At 49.0% G+C, this 18,891-nt stretch overlaps 5 protein-coding genes and 2 non-coding genes across 7 annotated transcripts; 5 read left to right on the top strand and 2 right to left on the bottom strand.

Moving 5' to 3' along the window:
- Positions 1–211: 211 nt before the first annotated feature.
- On the top strand, positions 212–1,714 carry V8C40DRAFT_252331 (uncharacterized protein). The gene is made up of 3 exons (XM_083217372.1): positions 212–501; positions 571–993; positions 1,049–1,714. Exons 1-3 carry the CDS (start codon positions 453–455, stop codon positions 1,444–1,446), a joined length of 870 nt encoding a protein of 289 aa, XP_083070086.1. The 5' UTR covers positions 212–452; the 3' UTR covers positions 1,447–1,714.
- Positions 1,715–3,667: 1,953 nt separating this feature from the next.
- V8C40DRAFT_252327 (major facilitator superfamily domain-containing protein) lies at positions 3,668–6,016 on the top strand. Its single transcript, XM_083217371.1, has 3 exons — positions 3,668–4,127; positions 4,239–5,522; positions 5,596–6,016. The coding sequence occupies exons 1-3, from the start codon at positions 3,978–3,980 to the stop codon at positions 5,722–5,724; spliced, it is 1,563 nt and encodes a 520-aa protein (XP_083070085.1). The 5' UTR covers positions 3,668–3,977; the 3' UTR covers positions 5,725–6,016.
- A 2-nt stretch (positions 6,017–6,018) lies between these two features.
- V8C40DRAFT_t168 lies at positions 6,019–6,098 on the top strand. The gene has a single exon. It is a non-coding gene; the product is annotated as a tRNA-Glu (tRNA).
- Positions 6,099–6,195: 97 nt separating this feature from the next.
- On the top strand, positions 6,196–6,277 carry V8C40DRAFT_t169. The gene has a single exon. It is a non-coding gene; the product is annotated as a tRNA-Glu (tRNA).
- A 436-nt stretch (positions 6,278–6,713) lies between these two features.
- V8C40DRAFT_252326 (Metallo-dependent phosphatase-like protein) lies at positions 6,714–9,281 on the top strand. The gene is made up of 4 exons (XM_083217370.1): positions 6,714–7,105; positions 7,168–7,223; positions 7,289–8,348; positions 8,406–9,281. Exons 1-4 carry the CDS (start codon positions 6,823–6,825, stop codon positions 8,960–8,962), a joined length of 1,956 nt encoding a protein of 651 aa, XP_083070084.1. The 5' UTR covers positions 6,714–6,822; the 3' UTR covers positions 8,963–9,281.
- Positions 8,873–10,487, bottom strand: V8C40DRAFT_281413 (fungal chitosanase of glycosyl hydrolase group 75-domain-containing protein; the record flags this gene model as incomplete). Its single annotated transcript, XM_083221605.1, has 3 exons — positions 8,873–9,864; positions 9,924–10,258; positions 10,325–10,487. The coding sequence occupies 3 exons, from the start codon at positions 10,485–10,487 to the stop codon at positions 9,181–9,183; spliced, it is 1,182 nt and encodes a 393-aa protein (XP_083070083.1). The 3' UTR covers positions 8,873–9,180.
- A 5,058-nt stretch (positions 10,488–15,545) lies between these two features.
- Positions 15,546–16,618, bottom strand: V8C40DRAFT_68142 (uncharacterized protein). The gene is made up of 2 exons (XM_083223303.1): positions 16,233–16,618; positions 15,546–16,097 (listed from the first exon to the last, which is right to left on the bottom strand). The coding sequence occupies exons 1-2, from the start codon at positions 16,451–16,453 to the stop codon at positions 15,644–15,646; spliced, it is 675 nt and encodes a 224-aa protein (XP_083070082.1). The 5' UTR covers positions 16,454–16,618; the 3' UTR covers positions 15,546–15,643.
- Between the last annotated feature and the right edge of the window lie 2,273 nt (positions 16,619–18,891).

Genomic DNA, 18,891 nt, shown 5'->3' with positions numbered 1-18,891 from the left:
AAAGAAGTGTTACTTTATCGAAGAAAGTAACAATAGATAGCACCCGTCAATGGCCCATTATCACGACCTACCTGTAGACTAACAGCACCTAATGCATCATGGCCGGCAGATGACGACCCAACGGTAAGTGATACTCTTATTATTGGATGCATCTGCATGCGCTCCCCGCCTCTCGGAGTTGGCAATGAGATAGGTTCTCGCCCAATCCATCATTGGCGGCACTTTGGGCCGCGGTGCGAAGAGACGAGGCATCTATCCAACCACAAGGCAGACTGGTGCGGAGAGGCACTTTAATACAAAGCCATCCATCTTCCAATCCACGAGCATCTCATCTATTCTTAAAACCGAACACCTCCTCCCATTCTAGCTGGAGCATTTCCATCATATTCTATCTAGTTTTGTCCTGCGACGGGCGCTCTTATCGCAACTCAAGGTGTTGCTATATCGCAGAGATGGTATCAGAAGAGACTAAAAACAAAGCAGGGTCGTTCGGAAATGAAGGTAATTCTTTTGTAACTCAGTCACACAATCTAGAAGAAGGAATGCTGATAATAAATCTCTGGCACGCAGGCCGACGAGTTGTACTCCTCGTAACTACTCCAATGGGCCTATCGTTCGAGTTGATCGCTCGATATACCGGGTTCCAAGCACCGCAAAGTCCTCCCGTTGATTGGTCAAGCCATGAGAACAGCGCTCTGCCGAATTTAGCATCCAGACTCAAATTTACGACGCACTACGCGCTCTGTGTTATAGACTGCAAGATCTGGGAGAGTACATCTGTGAGTCTGCTCGAAAAGTTTAGAGAGGCAAGGTTTTGGGATCACCCTGGGGATTATACCATGATGGCGCCGTCGAGGAGTAGCCGGAGCAATAGTAGTGGGATACCGGTATCGGTGAATGCGTGCGCGATCTGGTCCGAGGAGGACATACGTCACATAGACAGTGGAGAGGTCATTGGGCGGACAGATATGTCCAATGGGGAAATAACTCGAGGTATGTCAGGCTGAGAAGACTACTTATTCTTCGAGAGCTAATTCAGAATGTACAGACTATAGAAACCTTCGACAGGATTGGAAGTACATGCCTGTTTATTGGAACTGCCACGACCTTGCAATCCGGCTCGCTTACATTATTATTCATCCATCTATGGATGTGCTCAGAATTCTTAAGGAACTGATGATGTTACTCCATCGAGCTTGCTATAACGAGATGGGCTGGGATTCTTCGACCGTCTTCAACGTTGGTGTGAGTGGATGGACTGCAGCCGCTCTAGGTGGCCTCGTCAGTGTGCCTCCATTGGCTATAGCTGGTGCCGGTGTGTTCATGGCTGCATGGTCTGTAGGGTTCTTTGGAGGGTTTGCGGTGATGGCAAAACGGAGGGCAAGATATCAGTTCATGATTAAATTGGAGGAGAAGTTCCCTCAGCTCAGGTTGCTCCACGACTAAGCACCCATAGCATAGTGCGACACGCCTATTGGCAATCAAAAGGGGACATAAAAGAGTAGCTTGCTGGCCAAGTGTTCCTGATTTTGAATTTGTTCAAAAGACAGAATGTAAGGTTGAGACTACACGCAAGGCCTGGCTCTTCTGGTTACCTGTAGTGAGGCGTCTCTGTTAGGCACTTCCCACCCAACACCTGACCTTCACGGAGCTTACTGCTGAAGCCATACAAGCCATATGTCCTACAGTAAATCCAGCGACAGGTATTTTATCATTCTGCTGCATTTGACCTTTCTAGTCACTACGTTCCCCAGATGTACAGTCGGATTATGTCCCTGTCTTTATAGTAGCAACTTTGTTAATGAATGCCACGTTGTACATCTAGTTACTTCAGCACACGGACTTTAGCATATAGCATATAGTTCCTCCTTATATGAGTCCGAAACCTGTCAGTATATGACAACAAATTGTAGGTCATTGAATCGATTGCGTGATGCGCTAGGCTATCGAAGCGACAGTGGATCTACATCTAGTGGAATGCAGCGCGAGACGGGCCGTCAGCATGTATAGAGTACAGGTACATATATGTAGAGAGAAGAGTCAGTAGACTAATGTTCGCTATCTAATAATCATGGGCTTTCCTTGATACGGCCAGTAGGGAGTGTTGTCGTGGATTGAGCTGGTTGCCAAATGAGGCTGTCACGTATGACCGTGGCGTTGTTTCTCGCTACGAGATCAAGGCTCAGGACCATCATGAGCTGATTGCTCCTGGTAGATAATTATAATGGCTGGTGCTCGTATTGACAGGGAGTTGCCTGAAATATTAAATTCAAGAATGACGGGTGGAGCAGGTCCGGATGCTTTCCACACCAATCCATTTCTTGAATGTGGCCCATCAATGTTGCTCTTGGTGTGTATCCACCACTCCAGATGTGAACTGCATTGCACTACTTCTTGTATTGAATCGAGTGTCAATGTTCAATTGGACGAGACACCATTGGTGGCTTGAACAAAAATACCTGCCTCTAGAAACTTTATCGAATCGGCTTGAATCACGGCCGAATCCGGTCATCAAGCGGCCAAGCACGCACCGGCTCAAGCCACCATTTCTATTATCCCACCGCCTCGTCCCGTTTCGATGACTCGTCTAATGCTACTTGAAGCCATGCGGGCGTGTCATCAGAGGCAGCAACGTTTAGAAAAAGAAGCTTGGAAGAGCTTGCCCCTGTCAGCTCTTGGCGGCAATCCCGGTGAGGGTAGCCTTGAGTTGGCAAGGCTTCGGTGACGCGATTGAATCCTCGTCCGGGTAGCGGTTTGATGGAGCTTAGTACATAAGATGGGAGATGAAGACAATTAGAAAAAAAGACAGACAGAGACACGGATAACTAAACCGGAGAGGAAGGCCGATGAGGAATCAGAGCGCACGGCTGTTTTGATCCATGTACTGTGCTCCGTACTTCGTTCTCCGTACTCCGAGCGACTATACAGTGAGATTCTGGACTTGTTCGGGCCCTGGCGATCTGCGCTGGGGCGGAATTATGCTCACGTTAGGCCCCCACGTTCTTCTTGTTGTACTGCCGTCGCCAAGTACTTGAGATGATGCCCATTGTTTTGCGTTGCCTTGAGTAGTAACCGTGAATCTGTACATGCTAATCATCTTGATTGTACACTAATATTGTGTATCTATCTGGCTGACGCCAAGTTGCCTTCATCAGCTAGAGGTCATTCTTTGTATCCCCGCGAGCCGTCTCTTAGCATACCGGTACTCACACTCACTCACTCACACACCAACTCCCGTTATCCTAGCTTCATTCAAGCACGGCCTGGCCGATGCCTCGCCTCCAACTCTCCGGCAAGCCACCGTGAGCGATGCCGATCCCGTCAATCAGGCCTTGTGAGCCATCCAACAGCCCTGTCGACTGCCCATAGCTTGTTCTGGTGGTCCCCTGCGCGGCATCTCGATCGTGATTCGTGCAAGCCCAATCACCAAAAGCTGCGAGATATTGCGCCATCGTCGCTATACAGCACTCATCCCCGTCCAGCTGCCTCTTAGCCTCTGCTTGTAGCGTAGTCTACGGACAATGTTTCTTGATATTACTGCAGCATGAGATCCAAGCTCGCGCGCCCTTTTGACAGAAAAGGTGGATGGCAAAGAAAAAAATGGCTTTCCGCCCGTAGAACCCCGGCGCGCGCGTATCCGTTTCGAAGTAGCCTGCGGAGGAGTAGCGTGAGGATCGAGAAGCTCGTAGCCGCAATGGTGATAGATTCCTAGCGTCATGTCGCATCAGCTGGTAGCACCAAGCATCCTGAGGTCGTGTGCTAAGGTTGCATTGTAGAAAGCCTTGGTCCGCGTACATAATGAAGGCCGTGCCGCGTTTTCTGCGACTGGGCGACCAGCCGAAGGATCTACCCCGTGCTACGACTCTTCTTTTTCTCTTCTTTTCTAGAAAAGTTGCGGGCGGCCATTGTGTTGTGCCTCTGCGCAGACTTGTCTCTTGATATAATTGTATAGACGGTCATTCTTTGCAATCGCTGCAATGGGTTCCCCGTCAGACGACGGCAAGACGGCGCCGACCCGAGATGCCGTCGAGACTCAGAGCATTTCCACTGGCAGTGATGAAGAAGTCATTCCCAAGGGTGCCCTCGATCCTGTATACGAGGCAAAGGCCAAAGTACTGAACCATGCTGTAAGTCCCATCCTCGGTTTTCCAATGGCCTACCACTTCCATTGGCATATATCTACATGCATGTGTATATATATTCAGCCAACATTCAGACTAACGCATGTCTCAACACAGATTCAAGAGATTGGCATGGGATGGTATCAATGGCAGCTCTTCTTCGTCGTCGGCTTTGGTTGGGCCTCTGATAACCTTTGGCCAATCGTCACATCCCTCATCTTCACACCCATCAACAATGAATTTTCCCCCAACCGCCCGCCGCTCCTGACTCTGGCCCAAAACATTGGTCTCTTGGCTGGTGCCGTCTTCTGGGGCTTCGGATGCGACATCTTCGGTCGGAAAATCGCCTTCAACTTCACCCTCGGCTTGACTGCGCTCTGGGGAATGGTGGCTGCTGGTGCTCCCAACTTTGCAGCCATTGGCATCTTCGACTGCTTCTGGTCCTTTGGTGTTGGTGGCAACCTGCCCGTCGACTCGGCCATCTTTCTCGAATTTTTGCCCGCGACTCATCAATACCTTTTGACTATCTTGTCTGTTGATTGGGCAATTGCTCAAGTCGTTGCCAACTTGATTGCTTGGCCTCTTCTGGGTAACTTGACTTGTGCTCAGGACGAGAAGCCATGTCTCAAGCACAACAACATGGGCTGGCGATACTTCCTCATTACCATGGGTGGAATCACGCTTCTCATGTTCTTGGCTCGATTCTTGCTCTTCTCCCTTTACGAGTCGCCCAAGTACCTCATGGGCAAGGGCCTGGATGAAGAGGCCGTCCGAGTGGTTCACGAGGTTGCCAAACGCAATGGTAAGACGAGCTCGCTCACAATCGAAGACCTCAAGGCTTGCGAACCCGAAGGCTATGTATTCCAGGCAGATATTTCTACTGCTGTCAAGAGAACCCTAGTTCAAAAGATTGACACTACGCATGTTAAAGCCTTGTTCTCAACCTTCAAGCTCGGCTTGTCCACCAGCCTCATCGCTGCTATTTGGGCTCTCATCGGTCTCGGTTTCCCTCTTTACAACGCCTTTCTGCCATTCATTCAGGCCAACAAGGGTGTCGACTTTGGTGATGGAAGCACATATCTCACTTACCGCAACAGTCTGATCATTGCTGTGCTTGGTGTTCCCGGAGCTTTGATCGGAGGTCTGCTGGTCGAGCTCCCTAGAATTGGCCGCAAGGGAACGCTCGCTCTTTCTGCCGCTCTTACTGGTGTCTTCCTGTACTGCTCCACGACCGCCAAGAGCAGTGAATCGCTTCTTGGATGGAACTGTGCCTACAACTTCTGCAGCAACGTCATGTATGCCGTGCTCTACGGCTACACCCCTGAGATCTTCCCTACTCCCCAGCGCGGTACTGGCAATGCCATTGCTGCTACTGCTAACCGAATTTTCGGCATCATGGCTGTAAGTATCATCACATCTCCCTATCTAACTGTCCATCACTGTGTGAACAAGTCTAACTGTTTGGACACAACAGCCTATCATCGCCATGTTTGCCAACCTCGAGACATCCGCGCCCGTTTATACAAGTGGCGCCTTGTTTATCGCTGCCGGTGTTCTCACACTTTTCCTACCATTCGAATCACGCGGAAAGGCAGCACTGTAAGGGGTTCAGAGAGCCGATTAATTCGTTTGTATATAGAATAAAAGAGGATGGTGTGGTCTTGGAAGGGAAGTTGGGAAAGAGTAATGATAGTGTGATACCCAAGGTAGTCTCTATTCAATGGATAGTGACAGTTCATTTGGCATGATTTCAGCAACGATGTAAAAGATTCTCTCATTCGTTTGCTCGTACATATTTCAGCGATTTGAGCTGCTCTGAGAGCCATCAAAAACTTCGTCTGTGAGGCAGGCTTCATAGGGTGGTTTCCGTCCTGCTGGCCATCAAGAAGTCACACAATCCGATATGGTGTAGTGGCTAACATCGCTCGCTCTCAGTAATGAACCGAGCAGCCCTGGGTTCGATTCCCAGTATCGGAGAGAACTTTCTCTTTTTGCCCCCTTCGTTGATTTTTTCTCTTTCCATCCTCTCCGAGAGTGTATGATAGGATTTTGCTCCTTAGTCAGCATCTCAACATCCGATATGGTGTAGTGGCTAACATCGCTCGCTCTCATCTAGGAGCGCCGAGCAGCCCTGGGTTCGATTCCCAGTATCGGAGCTTCTGATTTCTTTTTCTTTTTTGGCGCCCGTGATAACAGTTTGTTCCTGAAATTTACTTTTTACCGGAATGTTGTTTGTGTGGCTGGCTGATTGTCATGTTGGCATTGTAATATCCCGGTGCTGATTGGTTACTTTAAATAGTGGACTTGGTTGGATCTAGATTCATCCTGGCACGGCTCGGTCAGTATCGCGGGTGACGACAAGGAGGCATCCAACCTAATTGACTTTCAAAAAAAGTATACAGAGTTTAATAAATTTCTTTAAATGATTTGCAATAAACTACTCAATTGTAAATTTGATATAAGCTTAATGCTTTACTTTGATAGACTCACGATCGATAACAATGTACTCGTATTCAACATGCAACAGGTATCACGTGAGCCTCGGAACGTCTGGGCTCGACTTGCAGGTCACGAGCTGACGAAGCGGTGACACGACAATAGCAGCCCAATTGGCCTTTATGAAACGTGGTCGATTATCTAAAAACCAACTACTATAACCGCTATATCCATTGTTCAAGCACAGGGCCCTCTCGATCTCAACATGGGGGAAGAAACTGCCCCTACGGTGGAACCTCGCGTGACCTTTTCATCAGGCCGAGTTGGGAGCAGCGGCAGTTCCGAAGCGCCAGACTTGCGTATTCTGCATTACAACGATGTCTATCATGTTGACCAGGCCAGTGCAGAGCCAGTGGGAGGTTTGGCGAGATTCATAACGCTCTGCAAGGAGTACAAGGATGGGGAGCAGTATCAAGGCCAGCCTGGGCTGCTTACCCTGTTCTCGGGCGATGCCTTCAACCCAAGCTTGGAGAGCAGTGTTACCAAGGGTATGTTTCTCAATTTCGAGATATCAATGCTAATGAAATGGGTCAATGCTTACTGCTGATAGGAGCTCATATGGTTTCCGTCCTGAATGCTGTTGGCACAGACGCTAGTTGTGTTGGAGTAAGTCATGATGTCCATTTCACCACAAGACACAACCACTGACTAAATCCTCTGCATGTATCTAGAACCACGATCTGGATTTTGGAGTTAAGCAGTTTGAGCACCTGGCTGAAAAGTGTGAATTTCCATGGCTACTAGCCAACGTTCTTGATCCCGCCTTAGGAGAAGATGTCCCGCTGGGCAACGCCAAGAGGACTCATATGCTCACCACCTCCAACGGCATCAAGGTGGGCCTTATTGGTCTGGGTGAGAGAGAATGGCTCGCAACCATCAACAGTCTTCCGCCAAATCTCATCTACAAATCCGCCACTGCCGTCGCCAAGGAACTCGTACCAAAGCTACGAGAGGAAGGCGCCGAGATTGTCATCTGCCTGAGTCACATGCGGGAGCCCAACGACAACAAGTTGGCCGACCAGACGGATGGCATCATTGACATTATCCTGGGTGGTCATGACCACTATTATGCTCACAGCTTCAGAAATGGAACTCATGTTCTGCGCTCTGGAACGGACTTCAAGCAGCTCAGCTACATCGAGGCGCGGCGAAAGCAGGACGACCCAAAGCGATGGGATTTCGACATCTGGAGGAGAGACATTACGTCCGAGGTACCCGAAGATGAGCCCACGGCCAAATTAGTTAACAGTTTGACATCTAAGCTACAAAAATCACTTGCTAGGCCCGTTGGATGGACAGCCATGCCCCTCGATGCTCGATTCATCACAGCCCGCTTGAAGGAGTCCAACATGGGCAACTTTGTGTGTGACATTATGCGCTCCTATCATAATGCTGACTGTGCCATCATGGCTGGTGGTACGATTCGTGGCGACCAGATTTATCCTCCTGGAGCCATTCGCATCAAGGACATTACTTCCTGTTTCCCCTTTGAAGATCCTGTTGTTTTATTGAAAGCCAAGGGACAGGCGATCTGGGATGCGCTAGAAAACGGCGTTTCATTGTATCCTGCTTTGGAAGGGAGATTTCCTCAAGTTTCCGGCATTGAGTATGAGTTTGATCCATCGAAGCCGTCTGGCCAAAGGATCTTGTCCATCAAGATTAACGGCAAGACTTATGAGCCAGAGAAGTTGTATATTCTCGCGACTAGAGGCTACATGGGTCGTGGAAAAGGTAAGTGTAATGCATTCCTTGCGTGTGTCCATGCTTGCTAACTAATTGGAATCTTAGATGGCTTCACCAGTCTGCTCGTCAAGTCTGAGGGAGGAGAGGTAGAGGAGATTGTCGATGAAGAGAGCGGAATCCTCCTTTCTGCTATGCTCCGCCAGTACTTTATGGCCCTCCGAACAGTCGGCCAGTGGAAGAAACTGTCTGACAACTGGAACCATATCGTAAAGGATTGTGGTCACACTCAGTTACCATCCGAAGTGTTCAAGGGTGAAAGCCAGGTGGGACGGCTTGGACTCCACGAGCATAAGGAAAACGGGGATAAGGACCCCTGGCGCAAGTTCTTGCGATCAAGGCTGGGTTATAGCAAGAAGCCTCACGACGAAAATGATGACGCCCATTTTGAAGCCGGTACAGAGAGCGATCACTCGGGAAGCGATTCGGATAGCCAGCTTGACCTTGAGATATTGTTGATGAGAAAGTTTTGGGGCCGCTGGGCTCATAAGGCAGGTGTTAAGGGTTGTGTTTGCGACTCTCTGAAAGAGGCTGAGTGTGCCGTTGACTGGACGAGAGTGATAGCACCAGTACTCGAAGGGCGTATCAAGATTGTCGGATCATAAGCAACTCAGATGGTTTTACACGATTGTTAAACAGGAAGAAGATACATTAGGTTTCACTTGATCAAAGCTTGGGTTTCCCTATCAATACACCATTTATTGACTTCTCTTATATACCTGGACTCATCCCCCTCCCTCTTATTGCTCTGAAATTATATACAAGAATGTGAGAATTCCACCTTGGCTCCCCACTCGCCACACTTTTCCTTTTGTTGGCTCCCTTAGTTGGTGCATCGGCCGTTGGAGCAGAAGAGGTCGTCAGAGCAATCATCATCGCTGCCACAAGACGCGCCAGCGCAGTGACCGGCCCAAGAGCAGTTGTTGCTGCCGCCGCCGCCGCTGTTACCACCAGAGCTGCCACCGCAGAAGCCGTTGGAGCATGTAAGATCGTCAGAGCAATCATCGTCGCTACCGCAAGAGGCACCAGCACAATGGCCCTCCCATGAGCAGTCACCGGAACTGCCACCACCATTACCACCACCGTTGCCGCCGCTAGGAGGGCTGCCGCCGCAGAATCCGTTGCTGCAAGTCAAGTCATCAGAGCAGTCATCATCACTTCCGCAAGAAGCACCGGCGCAATGTCCCTCCCATGAACAATCACCGCCAGAACCACCGTTGCCTGGATCGCCGCCACCGGTGGTGCCGATACGGGCGACAAGGCTGTCACCGAGGGCGCTGATGCTGTTCTCGAAGTCGTTGTAGTCCTGGGCGTTCCACGAAGCACCTCTGGCACCAGGGACGGCGCTGGAGCCGGTGAAGGCGATGTAGAGAACATCAGTCTGGTCGTGGCCGTTGTTACCGTTTATGCTTTCGCCAAAACAGGCGGTAGCAAGAGAGATGGAGGCTTCACCAACAACAGGGAAGTCACCGTCGTCACCGTTAGTGTCACCCCAAACACCATAGATCTAAAAAGAGCATGTCAATTAGGAGAGCTCATCAAGGGAGAGTAGGGATAAGTTCCTACCAGCTGGTTGTTGCAGACAACAGCCATGACGGAGAGGGGCTCAACGCCAACAGACTGAGGATCCCAAGTGTCCCAGTTTCCGCTACCCTCGTTGCCGAAGACGACATAGGGGTGGGCGTTGGCGTCAAGATCCCGCTGGCCGGTGCCGTAGCCTCGGACGGTATCGGCGAAAGCGGTGATATCCTGAGTATCGCCAGAGTCGCCGCAGCGGCCATCATCAGCAGGGCCACCCTGGATACCATCACAGTCGATGTCCATGTTGGCAAGTCTGCCGTTGGTGCCCTGAAGGTAGACGATGCCATAATCGGCAAGATGGTCACCACAGTAGCTGGTGGCTATGTGAAGGGAAATGTGTTAGTCCAGCCCTTGAGATGTTGATAATGAGTCGAAGTGAGACTTACTACCGCCATCGCCATCTGAGCTGTAAAAGCCGGTGGCGAGAGGGCTTCTGCAAGAGCCCTGGGCAACGATGGAGTTGTATAGGCTCTGGACGTTGGCGGGCACCGAGCGGGCAGCAGCGGCACCGGCGAGAGAAGCGAGGACGGCAGTCTTGAAGGAAGCCATGGTGATCAACTCGAGACTCCTTTGGTCGAAGGGATGCTTTAGCTGTAGAGGACCTTGTGGATAGTGTCTTTGTTCGAAGAGAAGTGACACTGGCTTATATATAAGTTTGCATCTCAGCAGTTAACCAGGGTCGGCGCCATAGACGGTAGAAGAGCATATAAGCTCGGTAGGTCCTTTGCCGAAGGATGATCCTCGACATCGGCTCATCGGCTTCATCCCTGGAAAGAGCCTTGAATGAACTCTCTCAAACGGGAATGAGGTCCAAAGGATCGGTTAGCCGTATGGAGTTTCTCACACCACCCCTGGGAGTGTGGCCGAATGAAGATGGCATGGTCTGTGCTGCACACGATTCTGTTTGAGTATGGCAATCTCAGCCTTGGTGATTGGCTTCGAAGGATGACACGAGGCTGTTGGTGGTTCGGGCATACATTTGCCGACCTACGCCCTTGATATTGTATGCAACTGTACGAGTCGATGTCTTTAATATGCGGCTTTCGGCGAATGTGGAATCTCAAACAATTTGGTCGTTTGCAGCATCAACTCAACTCCTTTTTGTATTAATGGTTATGACGGCATCGAGATGCTGCTTAGTTGGTCGTTGTACTTGGTCTTTGGAGATTTTATATAGTCAAAGCACAGATGCTAAGAAATATCATGATAGCTTCTTCTTGGTCCGTTCTTCTATAGAGATTGCCAGAAACAGAATATCCCAATTTGGAGGTAAACAATCAGCATTCGGGAATAGGAATAACAATAAAATCACAGCTCCTGACATTGATACGACAGTGGGATGCAACCCCCCGCGTATGGTTTCCACGTTGTTTATGAGTTGCCTCTTTCAGTCGCTGGGTTTACATGAATTTTCACCGAGTGGGTGCACTATGTGGGCTGAGGGACTGCTCATACAATTAACGATGCTCGTATTCTCAAAACTGGAGCAATGATTCCATTTGTTGCCTTGGCTTCTGAAGAGCGATATGAGAAAGGATTCATTTTCTATCTTCAAGATTAAGAGTCCGCGGTATATCTCTTCCTTGACAGCGATAGGCAAGTTCTTCGCCATCAAAGAACAAAAACGGCGTCTAAGCCGTCTAACGGAAAATTATCTTCATACGGGTCTTTACTCGGCCATGGCGGTCTCACACGCATAACTAGCGTTCACCCTAACTCAGACCGAGTGGTTTGACAGGGTTTACATAAGGTTAAGGAAGCGCATAATAGAGAGCATAACAGGGATTCGGCACGTCTCTTTTTGCGCTGGCTAGTCGCATCTCGTTGCGGCAAGTTTTGGCGGCGAACCCACAAACGGATGGGTATCTACATGTAAGTTTCTAGATGTGAGATGAGATGATAATGGGCTACGGGCGGCAGATACGATATACGCAGCCGACGATCATACGGTTTACTAAAGTCGCCAGCCAACCATGGACGGTTTACACTGCACGCATCACACCCCATAATTGGCAATTCATCAGAGCGGTCCGTTGCGGTGCTAGAGAGTAGAGAAAGGCTGAAGGAATTTGGGTCAGCTTCCCCCTGAACGAATCACTTCCCTACCGACCATCCTTACCGTATACCCACGGATGCGGAAATATCTTGATGATTTGCCACTAAAACCACAGACGAGTTGACCTGCTAGCCGACCAACCGGCTTGGCCTCCGTCAATTGGCTGTGAACAAGCTCTAATTGCCCGGTGGGAGCCAGTAGGGCGATGCAGGCTGGCCCCATAATCTCACTACGAATGATCCGTTGTGGGCAGTTGGGAAGCAACTGAGCTTCCGGATTTGTTCTTCTTTGCGATATTTTGTCTTAGGCTGGGGATGTTTGCTTAGACAAGGCTTTGTCCAAATGAAGAACTTAGGCGCGCAATCCTAGGCACGCGCAGCATCCAGGGGGGGAGCTAAGAATAAGGGCCCCCGTGCATGATTAGAGTAGAGCAGACAGATTTGGGGTCAGAAAACGGCTTTATAAGCGTCATACCTGAGACTTCGCAGATGCTCGTTCTCGCATCCTTCGATTATGCATGCGCCGTATGCTATACGATGCTGGTCGATCCGGCATTTCGTTCTGTTTGGGGGAACTCGTCAAGGTTCATAGTATGCTCCTTGCGGTACTTGGTTCATTCGTGAAAGAATGGAATGTAGTATAAACTCCAGCCCCCATGCTTGTTTCCGGATGCAAGTGATCCGTCATCAATACAGTTAGACCTAGATACATATACAGTTAGTAAACGCGAGGCACTCAATACTCGGCCACCAAATACAAAGTATCACAACTCATCTCCGATACCTAAATGCTATATCACATCACAAGTGATATCCTAAGCCAAGTGCCAGACAAGTCTTTTGGCACACTATCGACCATTCACACTTACATCATACAATGCGCACAAGCGAGAACTCAACTTCTCATCTGTGAATGAACCATCCAGGCAGGTTGGCAGCCGCGTGGAATCGTCTGACCAAGGATCTATGATATGTAGGCTTAGGATTATGGTTCAAGGGTGATCTGACAACCGAACTATGAGTAAATGTAACCTTGTTACCAAGGTAAAGCAATAAGAATACATAACCGAGGATCATTCGCGAATCAGTTTGTCCAGAGGATATTCCGTCGTCACGATACGGCGCATACATTATGATCCCAGTAGTTGTAAGCACTGAATATACAAGGAATGTTACCCTACTGCCGAATAAAGGATTTGAGGTGGGGAGGCCATAATTAAGATCCATGTTCAAGTAAGAATAGACGACGATATCCTCTTTGTAGGGTAACTGGCAAGATGGGACACGAAAAAATGGAAAATTACATACTAAAGACCTGGACAAGGTTATTAAACAATATGGTTACTATATATATGCGTGAGTATCTCTTTGTATTTAGGGCTCAGGAGAGACTCTCATGAAAGTTGGATTTTCGAGTACTCCAATCGTTGAGCTGTAAGCTGATGGCCCCCATCCAGATTATAGACTGCTGATGCATCTTGGACCTTATTACAGTTGGCCCTCTTCAAGAAATGGCTTCAATCCCAACTTCTGACACTCCTTTTGCGTAGTAGGCCTACACCAACTCATACACATGGCGCTGCAATGTTGAGTGCAGGCAAGTTATGAGATACGGTCCATGTAGTCTCTTCAATTGGTTGGGCAGACTTACATGAAAACGAAAGGTATGTGGAGATTTAGAGCCGAAACCCTCGGCTCTTCTCCAGCCGACAATTTATACGAAGGATTCTCTATTTCCGACACCACTTTCAAACAGTGTTATCCTGCACGAGAGGCTTGGGGTGTGATGATTGGGCCGCATATCCCGTAATGTGTTGGTACCTAAATCGTCAGCTCCGAGAAAGATCAAGAAATCTCGACTATCAAGGAAGCAGTATTGCCTTGTTGTACTCTACAATCTGCAACACAATTTCGACCATACATCTTATAGGCGAGGACCGAGGCCTAAGCATATACAAATTATCTCGTGGAATGGCGCCTTCCAATTGCGCTCACTGTTCTCATTTCGTACGTCTATGCCCATTACACCTAGCTGTAAATGTAACGCGTGTTCAAGCGAGCATTTTGAACTAGAAAGCGAAAAGAGAGATATCCAGCACGAAAGGACGGAGTAACAAAGACCTTTTAAAGGGAGCGAGTTCTACCCGAGATCTTAAACAGAGATCTTGCATGCGAATCTCATCATTTCATCTCGGTACAAAAGGCAGTATAGTATTCAGACTAAGTCGTAGGTCAGTGGCTTTCATCTCCCCTTGGCATGAATATATACAACGTTGCCGAAGTGCTCGGATGAGAACATTGACGACATGAGCGGTGAAGTGAATGACTATGAGTGTAGCAATGTAAAGCATCGTAAGAAGCCAGACAGACGATTATGAGTCGAAATGTTCAAGGCTCTGGCCACGTCCAAGGACTCTTCTGGCATCGCGGCGTTTCGGTATTTCCACTCACTAATTGTCGACATTTATATATCATCCCCTAGTACATCATTTCGATACTCGGTTTTGCCAATTCTACCTATCTTTGGTCTGACGACGTGATGACACACATTGGAGGGGGAGAGGGGCGGGGGGTTGTACTTTTTGCTAGTATTTTTCATGCAATATTACAAGGGGATGAAGAGTGGACAAGTCGAACGAACCACAACTTGAATTGAGCAGACAGGGGTGTTCACTCCCAACACTACAAAGCCGCAGAATTCGGCGCTGAGGAGAACAGTCTAGGCTGCTTGGATTGACAAAGTGAAGAACTGTGGTCTCGATGGTCTCGCCTACCAGTGAAGCCGTTGGAAACATTTTGTGAATGCCGTCATTGGCAATGATCGATGCTGTAACAGCGGGCGAGGATATCTAATCGTAGCGTGATGACTATATGGCTGGGCCCTCTCCTTGCTCAAAAAGCCAGCAGGCAGTTGTGGCGTTTAGAAAAGAGAGTTCCAATGCAAGATAGACATCAATATTGCAGCTCGTAATATAGCAGGTCATTATTCGATCATTTTATCTTAGTACACAGGCTGAAGCCATGCCGTTGTAATCCCTTAGTTACTGCCAATACCTATCCTACAAATCTAACAAAGACTTCTTCAATGGTTCAAACTTTGTCCAGTCCATGAATCTACCACATACATGAGTAAATCATTATACATCTATCCGTGGAGAGCCCATGTATAATCCCAAACCTATATAATATGACACTGAAGTTTTTCGACTGTTCTCAATGGATAGTGACACGCAGCCCTGAGATAGCTGTGTCAAATTATTACATACTATTAGTAGCTGGCGAATTCCATATCTTGGCGATTATACGAAGTAATGTATTATATAATGATCCAACGATTAGATCGGCGCAAGGCCAGATGTGAAGTCTTCAAAATAGAACACCCAGACCACCTCAAATTGGACAGTAGTTACACAATATGTCCCGACGCTGACCCAATTCCCGACCTATTCGAATAACTCCAGTCCGTATGTCCATTGAGCGCCCCCGGCTCTAATTCATCACTCCAAAGAAAATCTTTGTTGATAATCCGGTACTCAAAATCCCTCTCTCATGACAAATGGGTATCTGAAAGCATATGCTGTTTCTGTCCAACTGAAAGAAAATCTCTTTCTAAAAAGAAAAAAGGAAAACAAAGAGGCATCAATGCCAAATTACATCTTGAGAAGCGCGTCGTTCTCAATAATCCTGTCCTTCCAACCTTCACAGGCCACCTTGACCATAGTTTTGCCAACTTGAGTAGTCGTGATGGCGCCGTAGAGGTTACCGACAAGCCTTTTGGAAAGCGGTGCGTTGGGTTCGATGAAGCCGGAAGGTCGCAGGATCCATGTCTCAAACTTGTCGGCGTTTGCATCAGCAAGCTCGCACAAGCCTTTCTCAACTTCTCCTTTGATGCGACGAGAGTCTGCCATGAACAAAAGGGGCCTCTTCTGGTTCCATTCCGAGTATTTGCCGCTGCAAAAGACAAATCGGAATTTCTTGCCCGGGGGGACTTTGTCGGCCAGGTACTTCAGCATCGCATTTGCCGCCGCTAGTGTGAACTCTACGCTCACTTTGCGGCACAATTCTTTGTCGTTGTTGAACTGGTTGATTCTCCCTCCAATAGCCCTAAGGTTTTGGTATTAGTAAAAGGAGGCGAGCAAATAATAAAGTAGACGCCCTAGCACACAAGATCAAGCTGAAGCATTTGTATGCGATGTTGATAGTTGCAGGTGTATTTCTCCATGTTCGGAAATTCCTCACCATAAGCACACTTCGGCGCCCTCCAGTCTGCGCATCATATCCTCAGGATATTGTGAAAAATCTTGATGCATGACGACCTCGGCTTTGGGGTGGCTTTCGATATCTATCGGGACCGCTTTCCTCGTGAAGATGACAACCTTGGTGATGCGCTCATCGGCAAAGCAATGATTGACGATTTCCTTGCCGGCATTGCCAGTCGCCCCAAAAACAAGAACTTTCATGGCGATGTAAGTGAAGCAATCCTGGTTTCGCTTGCGACTTGATATCAATACGGGGTGCGCTTTGTTAGGCTACTTGGTCTCGGCTTGTCGTTGATGGCGGGCAAAAGGAGAGGTGGCGATGATCAAGTATAACGCGAGTCCTGCGACACTTTGGTCCAAACGTCCAACTAGTTCGTACGGCAGCGGACCCAGTTCATTTATATCGGAATAGCAGCATGATTTCCGAGCCACAGAGAGGAAGGGTGAGAATGGATGGCAGGCTAATCGGGGCTCGCTTGGCTTTTAGTCTAGTCGTTGACAGCAGATCATCTTGTACTTGACAGTCCACCAACTAGCACCGTGAAATTACTATTTCTTCCTCAGGAAGCTTTCTGAGCAAGGGTCCAAGTGTTGGGCCGAGCCGTGTAGCCGGCTGCAGCAATGCCGGGGTGGGTCGGGTCGACACAATGGTATTGGTGCATAACATGAGTTTAGGGCTGCTAGAACTTGGAATTCCGGGTCTTGTCCCTATCGTTATTACTGTACCTGTGGTTGTATTCATTAAGACGCCTCAGGAGGGTACAATGTCAGCCAAGGCAGCGAATAGGCGCGAGGCGTGGTGACGACCATGGCGGCATCGGCTTCGTGGCGCGTCTCTGCGTCGGAGCTTGGATCATCAAATCCGACGCTGTCGAGAAATGAGATGCTAAGTGCACTCCGCACAGAGGATTTTCCTCCATGATGGATCTGCTTCGAGGCTCGTGACTAGTATTATTAAACACTGGCTCCGGTTGTTAGTGGCTCGTTAGTTGGCGGTCATGATTCAGTCGGTTAACGGTCTTCAAGGCGATTACGGCCTTCGGTTCCGTCATCCGGCGAGAGGTGAGGTGAGGCAGCTACTGGACATGCGGAGTTGGCCTGGCGCCAACTGTAATCCATGCCACCTAGCCCAAAGAATGCAGCCACTCTGGCCCAAGAGTGTGTGTCACGACTAAGACCCTGGCGTTTGTTGCCCTTTCTGTCGCTCTCCTTTCTTGGGGCGTTCACTCCCTGTGCTCCATCTTGTTCAACCCACGGCTCGAGCATATCTCGATCTGCTCCGTGCAAGGATGCGAGATGCTTGTGTAACTCCTCATCTCGACTTGCAATTTGTCTGCGGCTGCGAGGAGAGGGAGAGAGGATAAAAGAACTCAACAGAAACACGCCGATGTGGTACCGATGCACCGAGTAGATGATAGTGCAGTAATACCTAATACGAAGCAGTGGAGATTAGACAGCCTGTACTCCGTACTCCGTGCTGCGTACCGTACCAGGCAATTCGAGTCGGTTGGCCTTGCGCCTGTACCATACGGGTGCTTTAGTACTGTGCGATTTCTCACAGCCCTGGCGGTTTTGGGGGAGGGTAGGCCGAGGGGATGAGCCTATCAGACGATGCTGTGATGCCGCATTTCCGTTGAAGTCTGCCTCGATGCGGCCCTCAGTTGCACTCCATGGACGGCACTGGGGGAAAGCCAGATGATGGAGATAACGCGGATCTACGGCTGTCGGTGGTGGCAACGATTCCGCCGCGGGTTCTAGTTGTTCACATGTGTATTCCAAATAAGAGAGAGTGTGAAAGAAGAAGCAAAAGCGATGCCTGAGGAGATGAAGCGGCAAAAGTCCTGAACCCTGGATCGAGCAGGTGTGATCGCTGGGCCGTTCCTGAGCTCTGAATCTGGGGTCTTGGCAGCGAGGCTGGAGCCAACGGGATCCGCGGATTCAGCAGTAGAGGCTTGGCCTCCCGCCTTGGCGTCTTGGCTTGGTCTCGATTTCTTGGCAATTTCATGCAGGAAATTTTGCAAAAATCAAAACACCACAAGTGCATCGTGAGATTAGCATCATGGGTACTAGAGAATTAGATGGTGGCAGCTGCAGTTGACCATTCATCTCCTGTATGACTACAGTTTGCCTCAGCATCACGGCTAATAAGTCCATCCTCCTGCTGGGTGCTTTGGCGTTTAGCCGCGGTTCCTTATTCTCGTATATGCCACCACCACCCAGGGGAAGCAGAAGACGTTGAAGCTCAGAAGAGCCTCATGTTTCCACTCCCCTTTTCTTCTCTCTTCTTCTATTCACGTCTCTTCCTTCAGATTCGGAAAAACTACTGGACTAATGCTAGCAACAGCACTACTGCCTGCCCTAAATCTATCTGACAAGTCATTAATTAGGAGCGGCGTTTTAGCGTTAAATGTAACACACCATGAACCGTCGCTGCATCTGACGGTTCCATTCTGGAGAATTTTCGATGCCTGCAATCCTGGACCACGGAATTCGGCCTAACATATGGATGAACAGTTACAGGCATGTTACGGACCAACTCCGAAAGAGAATAGATAACAAGTGTTGCTTATGTACCAAAACTTGATTTATACATGTCAGTATTATCGTCTTGCTTCCCCTATTGATGACTCGCTAGGCAT

Source organism: Trichoderma camerunense, assembly GCF_050948025.1.
Source record: "Trichoderma camerunense strain CBS 138272 chromosome Unknown V8C40scaffold_16, whole genome shotgun sequence".
Taxonomy (NCBI): domain Eukaryota; kingdom Fungi; phylum Ascomycota; class Sordariomycetes; order Hypocreales; family Hypocreaceae; genus Trichoderma; species Trichoderma camerunense.
Note: the sequence above shows the minus strand (reverse complement) of the source record. Positions and strands in the feature narration are given on the sequence as shown.